The 14,149-nt window shown below is 49.6% G+C and overlaps 1 protein-coding gene across 4 annotated transcripts in view; it reads left to right on the forward strand.

Moving 5' to 3' along the window:
- Positions 1-14,149, forward strand: part of SYT1 (synaptotagmin 1) — a 1,122,517-nt gene that overhangs the window by 590,418 nt on the left and 517,950 nt on the right. For all 4 annotated transcript variants that reach the window (XM_086919582.1, XM_086919584.1, XM_086919586.1 and 1 more), the window contains one exon: positions 330-497. In XM_086919582.1, coding sequence (XP_086775708.1) covers positions 330-497 — 168 coding nt within the window. The remainder of the gene's footprint in view (positions 1-329; positions 498-14,149) is intronic.

A 14,149-nucleotide genomic window follows, 5' to 3' on the forward strand; every position in this document is an offset into this window, starting at 1 on the left:
CATCTGTTGATATGATCACATACATCAATGAACCAGTAGATATTAGTGCCAGTAAATATGTTGTGGATTCATACAGATACATGAGTTCTGGATGACAGCTCAGACGTTCAAGGAAGTAAGATTTCAGCAAACTCTTATGAACACCTACATTGTTATCTTGTCCAAATGTAATGTCTAAAATAATGTGCAGTGATTCACTGGTATATTTTCCTGATTCTTGCAGATTCTAAGATATAACAGCATTTGAAATCATCTTGAAAGCAATGAATGTGTTGTGATGTGTGATCTGACAAGCTCATAATTGTCTTTACTTATTTTATTTCCATTAGGTTCCTTACTCTGAACTGGGTGGCAAAACCCTAGTAATGGCAGTATATGACTTTGATCGTTTCTCGAAGCATGACATTATTGGAGAAGTGAAAGTGCCCATGAACAGAGTGGATTTCAGTCATGTGACTGAAGAGTGGCGGGATTTGGTCAGTGCTGAAAAGGAAGAGGTAGGAAAAGCTGTTTTGGGTGGAATTATTCTACTCTTGTACAATGATTGGTTTTTTTGGAACAAGGAAAGTACTTTTCTACTTCTGTTTTCCATCAAGTAGAGAGGTTGTTACGAGTTGTTTTAAAATTCATTGAAGTTTATTACACAATTGCTACTAATTATTAACTAGTTGAAGGTTCTTGAATAAAAGCTGTTGGAGAGATTTCACCTACTCAAGGGTAAAGTGACATAACCTCCCACTTGTAATACTCAAATCAGGTTATGCATAAAATGTAGTGTTGAGAATGTACAACTTAATCTTATTCTTTACAAACAGTGGGGTGTTCTATGTAGGACCTTGGACAGTGTATGTCACAAAGATCCATGATAGCTTTTAAAAAGGCAAACATATTGCCAACCTTTGGGCTTTAAGTTAATTAGTCTCATGAGGTACGAACTGACAGTGATTGGTTTTTTAACTGCTCCTCGGGCTTCTAACGAGCTGCCATTGTCCTTGCTGTAAATTTGTTCAGGACTGAAAAGGTAGTTTTTATAACTATAACCAGACCATTGAGTTTAAAATCAGAGGCTGCCATTAGTTTACATTTTCCTCGTTAAGCATGTGCTTTAAGCAATATGTGGATGTGTCAAATGTGTCTTAATGGAAAAGTGGATAGAACACCTCAGAGCAATAAAGTAATGATTCAAAATATCCTATCACCCTACACTTTTATGTACACCATATACAACCAGAGCTTAAAGAATGTAACCTGCTAGAGAGAAGTCATGTCAATGTTGGTCAAAGAGGTAGGGCGGGGAACATAGATTGTTTTGATCTAGAAACTAGTGGTTAGTAACAGGGTGCTTTGTTTTGAAAAGACCGGAAAAGTTATGTATTCCAGGGGATCTGGAAAGCAATAATGGAAAACTGACGTTATGAGCACATCTGATTGATTCAAGAATTGCAATTCTATCAATGATAAAGAAGAAATGTTCAGCCGTGACACACATGCTGGGCCTCTCTATTGTTGATTTGATGTATGAAGTATTAAATCAAGCAGTAAACTAAGTCTCAATTATACATCACCCTTCTTCGTCCTAGAAATGTCATTATATCATTGTGTGGACTCTGGGCACATTTAGAAAATACTTTGTGTCCCCTACCCGCGTCCCTCCCCCCAGAACTTGCAAACATTTGATCATTTGTTTGCTGACCAAATAAGCACTGTTTACTTATATATGTGTGTTATCTACTCTCTGCCTCTTTGACTTGGTCTCTTTACAATGAACTTGCATACTAGATATAATTTTCCCAGCTTAATATACTGTACTTTTTTGAGTTGTTATTGTTGTAATATCCATTAAACATTCGCGAAACCAGTCAATCTTTCATTACTGCAGTATAGAAAGAAAAGTACCTCCATCTGGGAAACCAGAAGCCAGTCTAGCGAAAACAGAGGCCATCATTACGCAAGAGCCCCCAACACTAGTTACTTTCGCTGTAATATGTTCAAATCAGTTGAACCGAAGGCTAGCACGGAGTTGATTAATCATAGGTTATACTTCACAACACAGGACCACTGGTCACCAATATTTTCCCGAAACAGACCGTCAGCATCAGGCTTACACTGAAAATTGAGAACTCAAAAGTGTTTTTCCCTTCAAAAAAGCGAGAGGCCTGGTGATCGGTTAAGAGTTCGTATATTCACATGTGTTTTATTTGGTGGCTTTTAATGTCATATTGCAATGTTATTTATAATGTAACACCTGTCACTAGTGAAAGGAAATAAGTACAAGCCTTGTGTAAGAAAGCTATAAGTAATTATTTTTGGTCAAGGTTTTCTTATTTCGTTGTCAGGGTGACTATTCATTATTTTTTCATTACTGCTCAATAGAAAATCATAACAAGGTTGGTTAAACATCTAAAATAGCTAGACAAAAGCTGTGATTACATTTTTGCATGCTTGCAGTTCTGTACCTGTCACTATTCTCTATGATGTTAACAGTTCAGTGCAGAGGAGGCTTATGCTGATGTAAAACAGGAAATTACACTTTCTCTTTTCCCTTGTATTCGTAATCTACATCGATCTAAAGCCAGTGGTCTTGTCGTTATGATGGATGAAAGAATATTAAAAAACACAGTTTTGTAGAAAAAGATGACTTTTGATAAGGGGATACATATTTGCACGACAGGCAAAGCATGTCATGCTCGCCATTTGTCAGTTTGCTTTATTTGTATATTCGTTTAGGTTACTTTTTTGGGTAGTATGGTATATTATATTTAAGGAATACTTTATTGTATGAACCCATTTCAAAGCACCCACGGTTTGGACATAGGATCGTGATACGATTGTGGAAATCAAGTGAGGGAAAATGTTCAAAGGGATGTGGCGTCGAATGGAAAAGGTCAAAGTGATGATTGAAATGTCTCATAAGCAGAAAATCGTCATCTTACCCCTGATACTAAGCTGTGGTTTTTATGTCGACACCAGCACATCTGTCTGGTTGCGAAAAAACGTCTTGTGGGCATTCTGAAAGCTTCCCGGCAGTGCAATCTGCCCATTGCTTACTAGCTTCCAAGTTGCTGGATTTATTTGTTTTACTCTGTCCAGCTTGAGTTAATCCCTCACATGGAGCATACATTGTTTACTGTATTGTTACGAATGCTCACTTTCTGTAAACAGGCGTGTAAAGTGTGTTCTTGTCTTGTTACATTTGCTGTGCTTTCAAAAACAAAGGTCAAATGTCAGAATCTGTCTTCCAAGGGAGCTCCAGGTTTACTTTTCTTTCTCAGACTTCAACGTGAGAGGATTTATTTGACAATCTTGCTTTTTCCTAGTGTTGGACTTGGCCTTTTTCCCCCAAAATTTTTCGCTTTTGACCCCCTTACCTAGGATGTCTCCCCCATGGGATTAAACCTGTAAAGGCCATGAGTGGTGCGAGACACCTTGTTGAAAATGTAAAATTATATGTTGTTAAATGGTGTACAGAAAATATCCCCCATTTTAAAAATGTACCTGACTGAAATGTATTGAATGTAAAATGGATGCCATGGCCATGGGTTTTGCCACTGGACTGCCATAGGTCAGCGGTCTAGATAATATTACCCAGCTACCCCTAGCTTTTGGAGGGAAAGCCTGGCACCCAGGGTGCTCACCCCCTCCCCTTGAGCCAGTTTAGGCCAGATTTGCCAACATTCTAGAAGGTCCTGGCACTGCCTGGGAGGAGGGTATAAGTAAGGGGGAAGTGTCACCAGAGAGTCAGTCAGCGCTGGGACAAGAACGAGAGGGGACCTGCTGTGAGGTGCTAACGCCACATGGGCCTGTGAGCTGGGCCCTGCACCCCTAAAACCCCCCTACTCTGCTGTTCCCATGGGCCCCTGACAAGGAAGGGCCCCTACCCAGGTCCCTGACACTGTGGGGACCGTGAATTACGCCAGCACTGTGAGGAAGAAGCGCCCAGGAGTTCCCCCCTTAAGAAGCTGTGGCACCTTTGAAGCGCCATCTGGGGAAGATTATGCCCCTAGGAACTGTTGCTGGCTGAGGTGTGTGAGGCACCCTGAACACCATAATTGACGAGGTGCCAACCTGCCCCCGGAAGCGCTGTGCCTGGAAGCGCTAGAGCGCCGTGTGGCATCAAGGAACTGTGTTTAGTGAATAGCGCCTGGGAGCCTACCCCCTGTTTTGGTGCGCTTGCCGGAATACCAATAATTAAATAAAAGGGAGCCTACCCCTCATTGTTGCCGACCTCACCGTCGCGGCCCGGGGAGTGTTGGCGCTGCCTCGCGCTGCCTCACGCTGCCTGGTAGCTGCCTGGGAGAGCCTCCACGGGGTGTATCGTTGCGGCGGCCCCCGGGGCCAGAGGAGGGCCGCCGATGTAAAGAGAGGGCCGCGCTAGGCCCTGAAGCTGACCTGGCCCGCATCACGTGGCTGGGGCATCGGTGACGTCTTCCGCCACGCCCCCAACCACCCCGCGCACGGATTGGCCCCGCGGCCGCGCCCCCTGAAGGCCGCGCAGCGATTGGCTGCCGGCCGGGAGACCAGAGGAAGAGGCCTGAGACCGGAGCGGGAGCCTACCCCGCCGGTCCGGTGGGCCAGGAAGCCTGGAGTGGCGGTACGGGGCTCCCGAAGTGAAGAGGGAGTCCCGCTCGGTCGGAGGGGGGGGGGCCAGAGTGAGGAGGCCGCGAAGAGCGCCGGTGTCAGCGGGGCTCTGAGGAGAAGGAGAGCCCCGCGGGAGAGGTGACGGCTGCCTGGAGGTCCAGGGTCCCCGTGAAGCGGAGGGGCATGGGAGAAGCAGGAAGATACCGCCGGGAGGGGTGCCCGAGGAAGCGCTAATCCCTCCTTCCTCCTGCCACGGCGGGAGGGTGCTGCAGGTCCCGCGGGGCCCCCGGTTGGTCAGGGAAGCCCCGCGAGTGAGCGCTGTGCAGCAGGGGCCTCGAGGCACATTGTCGGTGCCTGCCCCTACAGCCAAGGAGGCCCTGGACAGCCCGGTGAGTGTGGGCGACAGTATACAGTGTGGAGGGTGGAGAGGGCAACGGGACACAGGGTCGGTGTCGGCCCCCCCACCCTCTGTTGACTGAGTGGGGCCCAAGTGCCCAGAAAGCGGGTAAAAGCTGCTAGCGACTGCTGCCACTGAATCCCAGGATGCCAGTTAGGCCCCGCTGAACTGCCTACAGAGACCCCGGTTAATCATAGAGGCCACGGGGGAAATGTAGAATGTTGTAGGGGCCCGCAGGGGAATGTTTGATACACATGGCCAGGTGATATGCCTATAGAAGTGCACATTTTCACCTGTTGCCTGATGTTCCCTGAAATGTTTAGGCCTGACATCCCAACTATATGTTTATGCCCCGAGGAGGGTTTGCCCTAGGTTGAGGTTCATAGGCCTAGAGTCAGGTCCATGTTAAATGCATAAGTGCCCCCCCAGGTTCAATGTGATTCAGGCCTAGTGTTTATGTGACTGCTACCTGCCTGACCTCCCAAGCTAGGGCCAAGCCTTATGCTAAAGCAGGGTGCTGTGCGTACTGCGTCCCCTGCCCAGGATTGGGGATGTCTGGTGGCTAATGTGAATATGCTAATGTTATGCCTACACTAAAGTGATTGAGGTCCAGGTATACTTTTGTTTTACACATGTGGGGAGTTTGGATGCTTTGGTTCCCACAGGGCAAGTGAAGGTGCCTTCCCTTACAGGTTTGGGCATGGTGAGCCCCCTTGTTGGCCTGACGAGTTATTTCAGGCCCCTGTTCATACCCCTTGTTAATGAGCCAGCCAGATTGATTCATGACAGGTGCTCCTGTCTAATATTAAATGTGCTGTGATGCTCTGTTTTCCCTTACAGGGGTGGGGATTGGCGTTATAACGCATGAGGTGTGGTTATGCATAATGTTGGATTTTGCAATTCCAGCCAACCCCCTAAGGATGAGAGCCCGAGTTGGCCCCGCCAGATTGGCTCCAGGGCTAGTGTTCATTTAACCACTCTTTTTCCTTTCAGCTATGGACTATGGACTCAACCCTTTTTGTCCCATGTAAATAATTCTCCATGATGTACTCGGCTCTGGTGCCAGTTGGAGCCTTGTTGTGACTACCACTATTTTGTTCCTTTTTACCTTGCAGGTTGGAGACATCACTAAACTTAATCTTTTTCCAACCAAAGGTGGTGTTGTGACTCTTTTGTGGTGTGATTGGTGTGTCGTCTGTGGGTACTGCGTAAATGCTTCACATGTCCTCGAAGTTTGGCCTGCCCGCTTGATGCCATGCTACCCCCTTGGAGATTTGGGTAACCCCCATTTCTTACACCTAGCATACAACAATATTTAGCTGACTGTAAATTTACTGTTAAATATTTCAAAATATATCAGAATTAAGAAAGCACAACTGAAGAGCATTTGTTTACAATTCTGAAATGTGGTGGAACCAAATATTATAATATGATCAAATAGATCAGTATAGTAGGTGATGACATTTCCAAACATCATCGTTTGTGTGCTGTATACTTTTATTAGTAATACAGTATGCCTTTGCAAAAATAATGATAATTTCAATTGAAAATGTGTTGTTTGTAATGACAGTGACCACCATACATATTCCACTTCATGTCACTCCACTCTATTCAGCACCACTTCATGCCACCACACTCTGCACCACTCCACGCTACACCACTTCACTCTACACTACTCTATTCTGCACACCTGAACTCTATGACACTCTACTCTGCACCATTCCACTCCACACCACTGCACGCTAAGCCATTCCACTCTATGTCTCTCTACTGTACTCTGCGCCACTCAACTGTATGCCAATGCACTCTATGTCTCACTGCACCACTGAACTCTACACCCTACAGGCCACTCCACTCTACTCTGCACTACTCCACTCTATATCACTGTACTCTACAACACTATACTCTGCTAAACTCCAATCCACTCCACAGCACTTTACCCTAAAGCACTCTAATTTGTTTCACTCAACTCTACACCAATGCACCCTACACCACTCAACTCTACACTACTCTAATCTACTCTACACCACATCTATCAGTGCCACTGCACACTACGCCACCCTTTGTCACTCCATGACACTGCACTCTGCACCAATTGTACTCTTTGCTGTGCCACTCTACTCTGCCGTTCTCTATGTCACTTTACTGTACTCTGTACCAATCTTTTCTATGTCACTGTACTCTGCTCCATTCTACTCTAACCCAATGCACTCTATGCCACTGCAATCTATGCCAATGCACTCTGCACCATTCTGCTCAAACCTACTGCACTCTGCACCACTCTACTCTATTCGGCAGCACTCTAATCTGTGCCACTGCACTCTACACCACTGAACATTATTGCACTCTGTCACTACACGTTACACCTCTCTATTCTACTTTACACCACTCTGCTCTAAGCCACTGCACTATGCCACTGCTCTCTAAGCCACTCTTCTCTACACCAATGAACTCTATACGACTCTGTGCTCTGCACCACTGCACTTTCCATCACTGAAGTCTATGTCATTCTACTCTCCAACACTCCACTCTACACTAATGCACGCTACATTACTGCACTCTATGCCACTCAATTCTGCACCACTGTGCTCTACGCCACTTTCCTCTGTACCAATCTACTCTATGCTACTGCATTCTACAAAAATGCTCTTTGCACCACTTCACTCTACACCACTCTACTCTCCATCACTCTAAGCCACTGCACTCTACACCAATGTACTCTAAGCCACTGAACTCTATGCCACTGCACTCTACTCTGGTGTAGATTGCATTAGCACTGAGTGGAGTGGTGCACACTACTCTCCACCACTCTACACCAGTCCACTATACTGTACGCCAGTCCACTCTACTCTACAGCACTCCACTCCACTGTGTGCCACTCTTTAGCTCTCCACTCTATGTCACTCCACTCCATTCTATGGAGCTTCCTGCCGCACAGTGCCATTCTACCCCACACTATCCTACTCCACTCTACAAAATATCATTGTACTTTCACTGTATAACTCGTTACTCTATGCCACTCCAAGCCACTACACTCTTCACCACTCTTCTTCACTCCATACCACTCTATGCCATGCCACTTAACTCTACTCTGCTACACTTGTCTCTACACTTCTCCACTCAATGTCACACTACTCTATGTGATTCTACTCTATGCTAGTCTACACTACTGGACTCTACACCACTATGCTTTATGCCACTCCACTCTATGCCAGGCTATGCCCCTCCACTCAACTCCTCGCCAAAAAAACTCAACACCACTCTACTCTAGTCCATTCTATTATACTCCCCCCACAACAGTCTATTCCAATCCACTCTATGCCACTCCACTCTATGCCACTCCACTCTACGCCACTCCACTCTATGCCTCGCCACTCTTTACCACGCCAGTCTACACCACACCACTCTATGCCATAGTACGTCATTGTATGACAATCTACACTCCTCTAAGACTCTCTATTCTACACTCCACTCTATGATTTTTTACTCCACTCTATGCCACTCCATGTTACACCAGTCCATGACACTTTATTCCACTTTATGGCACTCCACTCAACTCTATGACACCCCCTCTATGACACGCCACTCCATGACACACCACTCAAAGAAAACCCATTCTATGACACGTACCTCTACTGCACCCCACTCTATGCTTCTCAACTCCACTCTATTCCACTCTGTGCCACTCTATGTCACTCCACACCACTCTCCTCTATTCCACTAATGTTAATACATGCTGAACAGAATCCAGGCTGGTGTACAACATGGCTTAAACACATTGGCATAGCCAATATCTCTTGCTAAAGGCTAGACCATTTGGCTTTGCCGATGCTTGTTGGTAAAGCAGCTCACCCTAACGCTGGATCCGGATGTCTGCATTGTCAATTCACCAACTTTCCAACCTAGGTAATGGTATGTTTCCCACAATGGTGCAGAGCCTGACGTTGCCTTCTTAACGAGGCACGGGCAAACCTTCTAATAGCTTCCTTTTGTGAGATGTAATAGCTGCAGTGTCTTAGTGTTTTACAACGTGCATCATAAGAGACTGAGACGTTATATTTTTTCTCGATATTTGCAGTTGCAGGGACAACCAAGCAATATCAAAGGTGAGCTTGCTGATTTACCCAAGTAACCAAGACATAGAGTACTTGGTGTAAGATGGAAAGTTGGCCATGCAAGTCTCATTGATATGTTAGGTGGTTGTGAAAATAAGACCAAGCTAAGTCACAAAGAAGGAAGTGTGCGGTTAATTCATGGTACAGGGCAAAACAGCTGAATGCTCAGTCAGGGTCGCATCTTTTTTGTTTAGACCTTTTATTTTAATACTATCTCAAGATAAATAGGTATATGTGCAGTAAAAATGATGGTCAAGCAGTGATACGTACACAAACTGAATTCAAAACGAAAAGGTAACCAAGAAATATGAGAAATCTGGAGCCTGTGAATTCAAACACTAGATAATCGTGAACACCAAAAGAATAGCACAAGGTAACACCATGCTATTATTTTAGAGACCGATGGTTTACACACTGCTTACCATGATATGGCGTTTACATTCACTACCGGATGGTGAGCAGTCCACTTTAAAACTGAGGATTGCAATCCTCTTGCCAAACCCTGGTGAGTTTGTATTAAGTTTACAAACAATACCTGTCAAGTCTTAGTTATCGTGGGGCGTGGCTTGGATGCCGAGGAGGTAGGCAGCGTGAGCTCGGAGCTCCGTGCCCGATCCCGGAAAATATCCTGAAAATTCATTTGAACCCCGAGATAAAGGACACTATCCGGTACTGGACGGTACTGCGGAGGGTCCGGGACCCACGGAGGACGACACCGAGCCTTCCCACAGCAGTATCTCAACTTTGAAAGCTGAACTCGGCCGAGCAGTCGCGGACCCCAAAATGGCTGCAAGGGCATGAGATAGCTAGTGACGGAGACATCTGCCCGGAGACCCACTGAAGACCACTCCCGGACACGCTAGAGGTGTTGGCGGCCGCGTCGCGCCTCTCCCCAGGTGCCGGATGGACTTTTGGCGCGCCCTTGGGCGGTGGTTGAGGACCGTCTCCTGATTGGGGCAACAACGGTGCGACAGTGACCCGGAGACGAGAACCCCAGACCTCTGGCGCAACTGGCGCTGGCCGGGCCACGACCGCTCGGTGATTCCTGCTTCTTGGTGACATTTCTGGGCCTGAGAACCCGGCCGGAGGACGGTGCCCGGCGACGCTCGGAGGGCGACCAAGTACACACTTGAGGACCACCGCCCATCCCGGCCCAGATGGGGAAGCCGAAGGGGAAGGGAGATGGCGCGACCGACACTGAGGCGGCGGAAGGAGCGGAGAGAGACCAAGCGGCGTTACAGCGGATGCAGGATCGTATCCTGGAAGCCATCGCCACCACAAAGGATGCCCTGCAGCAAGATATAGCTCAGGTGGCAACGGGCTTGGGCCTCCTGAAGGCCGACCACGACAAACTCAAGGACAGGGTGAAATCCGTGGAGTCCACGGTTAAGGACTTAGCCCCGGCCCAGGCAACGGTGAAGGCCCAGATGGCCGACGTGATGGGCCGTCTGAAGGTGCTGGAAAGGAGGGCCGAGGATGCAGAAAACAGGAACAGGCGCAACAACGTACGCCTAGTGGGCCTGCCGGAGAAAATTGAGGGCGACGACATGGTGGGCTATTTGGATAACTGGCTGCGGACGGAGGTGGCACCAGAAGGTCTGTCCCCCTTCTTCTCCCTGGAGCGGGCACATAGAGTTCCGGCGCGTCCGCCAGCCTTGGGCCTTCCTCCTCGCCCGGTGGTGTTCAAGTTGCTCCATTACCGGGACAGAGACTGGCTTTTGCAGAGGGCGAGAGAGGCAGGGCCCTTTCAAGTGGAAAACAACAGAGTCACCATGTTCCCGGACTACACGTTTGAGACTCAGCGACTCCGGGCAAACTTCCTGTCCCTCAAGCGGGAGCTCCGCCAGGAAGGCATCAAGTACTCCCTGTTGTTTCCTGCCAAGCTAAGAGTGGTGGTGGATGAGAAGTCTTTATTCTTCACGACTTCCGCGGACGCATGGGACTGGTGGGACACTTATAAGGCAGGAACGGACGGTGCTAAGGCCAGGGAGGAAGAGGCTAAGGTGGAAAAGCCGATCAGGCAGTCCCAACGGATCAGAAGGAACCGCAAGAGGACCGGGAAACCTTCGATGTCGCAGACGGAGGCGGAGAGGCAGGCGGCCCTACAGGCGGTGGTGGACTTATCTAGAGCCGCCAGGACTCAGTCTGGGAAGGGTACGGATTCGGAGGCCCCGGGCACGGGCTCAGAGACAGGACAATCGGAATTTGGTGGAGCCCGGGGCCCTATTGTGACGCCGCAGACCTCGGGAGAGATACTGGAGGCGTGATGAACTGGTTTGGCGGAATGGACTCGCTGGTTGGACACCGGGGCGATGGACCCGCAGCAGTGGAAAGATATTGATTGAGGTTTTGGGGAGCTGTAATGTGGGGATTGTGGGGTGGAGCGCGCGGGGCTGAATTGTTGGAGGTCTTATAGCATTGAGCCGCGCCTTACTGGCCCCTAAGGTCATCGCAGTGGGGACTGCGAATATTACCACCTTTCCTTGAGGGGTGGTCGGGAGTGTTGGTTTGGATGGGGGTACTTCCAGTTGCGGGGGGGCCTGTCCTGGGGGGGTGGGAGTTGCGAGCAGTTGGGGTTGCTCAGGGGGTTGTAGTTGTTGGAGGGGTTTGGCTTCCTGTTTGGAGAGGGTGGGGGGGGGGGCCCGTGGTCGCGGGACTTATACGAACACTGTTCTTTGCTGTATGGTCCGGTTGTGTAGGGGGGAATGGCTAGTACTGGAGCGTTGAAATGTGTGACCTGGAATGTGCGGGGTATGCAGTCCATGACGCGCAGACATAAGGTTCAGGCGTACCTCAAGCGTAGGGGGGTTCACATAGCGTTTTTGCAGGAGACGCACCTAAATAAGCAGGAAGGGGCGGCTCTACAAAGGCGCTGGAGGGGGCAGTTATTCTACACGACATTTTCAGCATTTGCGAGGGGGACATTGATTTGGATACGGGCGGGGGTCCCCTTCCAAGTCTCGAAGTCGTCGATAGACCCAGAGGGCAGGTATGTGGCGGTGGAAGGAAGGCTGAGAGGCAGGATGATTTCTCTCTGTAATGTGTATGCTCCTAATGTAGATCTGCCCGCTTTCTTGTCTAACATCTCGGGCAAATTGGCGGGTTATTTGGCAGGGCCGGTCCTCTTGGGAGGGGACTTCAACTCAGTTGAGGATGTGCTACTAGATAGGTCCCATCCCCCGCTGCCCGCGTCCCCAGCACATAGGATCGCCAAGCGTAGATTAGAATGGCAGGAGAGCTGGGCCCTCACGGATGCATGGAGGGCGTTGCACCCCACCACTAGGGACTACTCCTTTCACTCGCACCTGCATGATTTACATGTGAGGCTGGATGCGTTTCTTTGTTCGGAATGTGTGCTCCCCGCGGTGGGAGGGGCGGAATACTTGGCCAGGACGATATCGGACCACAACCCCTTGTTGATGTCTCTGGAATGGATGGTGACTGTTAACTGCGTGCCAACATGGCGCCTGCAACCTGACACCCTGGACGACTTGTTGTTCAGGGAGGCCCTGAGTGAACGTATTGAGAGGTATTTTGAGGAGAACAGTGGCTCGGCTTCCACGAGGGCGGTTGAATGGGATGCTTTCAAGGTGGTGGTGCGGGGACACTGTATTGGGCACACGGCAGGGGCGCGGAAGACTCTGTTGGATGACTTAGACAAGGCTGAGACACGGCTGAGGGATCTTGAGAAGAGGCGCCCGAATCACCCTGAACTGCAGGAGGGGCTTAGCGGGGCGCGGGAGGGGCTGGCGGTGGAGCTGGAGCGGCTGCGTAGCTTCGACCACAAGGCGTACGTGACGAGGGCGCATGCGGAAGGTGATAAGGCGGGGGCGATGTTGGCTTGGCTTGCTAACCCTATCCGGGGGGGAGGGCCGTTCATGAGGATCCAGGAGCCAGGGGAGGAGCCTTGCCACTCCCAACCCGGGATCCTGAACAAGTTCCGAGCTTATTATGAAGGGCTCTATCTGAGTGGTGACACGGGAGGGACGGAGGAGCTTGAGGAGTTCTTGGACGGGCTAGAGTTGCCGCGAGTGGAGGACTCGGAGGCAGAAGAGTTAGGGCGGCCCATCTCCCTCGGAGAAATAGGTTGTGCTGTGAAACAGATGGCTAGAAACAAGACCCCGGGCCTTGACGGTCTACCGATCGAATTTTATGGCAAATACCTAGAACATCTTGCTCCGCGGCTGCGCGAGGTATACAATGAGGCGCAGAAGAAGGGCCGACTCCCGGGCTCTATGTGCGAGGCCCTTATGATCCCACTTTTGAAGCCGGGCAGAGAGGGTGCGGCGCTGTCCTCGTATCGTCCGTTGTCTATGTTGACGACGGACTACAAGATCCTCAGTAAAATTCTGGCCAACAGATTACTAGTGCACATGACGGGCCTGGTTCATGGTGACCAGTGCGGTTTCATACCGACACGCAACACCACTCATAACATCCGTAGACTCACGAGACTGATGGGTGCGGACTGGCCAGACACTGTCTCCCCATTTGTCCTGTCCATCGACATTGAGAAGGCATTTGACAGCCTCGAATGGAGATACCTGTATGAGGTGATGCGTCGCTTCGGGTTGGGAGACGGATATATACAGTGGACCAAGGTCCTCTATACTGAGGCGGTAGCAAGGGTCCGGGTGGGTGCACTGATCTCAAGACAATACCCGATTAGGCGTGGCACTAGACAGGGTTGTTCCCTATCCCCGCTACTGTTTGCGTTGGCAATGGAACCCTTCGCTGCGGTAGCCAGACTGGGCCGCCACTACGCAGGTTTGCCTTTTAGGGGGAGGCCACACCTCATCTCCCTATATGCGGATGACTTGTTGATGTTTTTGGCCGATGCCGGCGCCGAACTTCAGGGGGCGCGGAGGCTACTGGAGCAGTTCGGTAGGTTATCGGGACTAAGGGTCAACTGGCCTAAATCCTGTCTGTTTCCCCTGAGGCCGGGAGAGCCGTGCCCACTCACTGCCCAGGAACTCCGGTGGGAGCCGCGCTGCCTACATTATCTAGGGGTTTATGTTTACCACGCCCGTCCGACCTGCTGGATGGCAACATAATTCGG

This window comes from Lissotriton vulgaris, chromosome 1_1 (assembly GCF_964263255.1).
Source record: "Lissotriton vulgaris chromosome 1_1, aLisVul1.2, whole genome shotgun sequence".
In the NCBI taxonomy this organism is placed as follows: Eukaryota; Metazoa; Chordata; class Amphibia; order Caudata; family Salamandridae; genus Lissotriton; species Lissotriton vulgaris.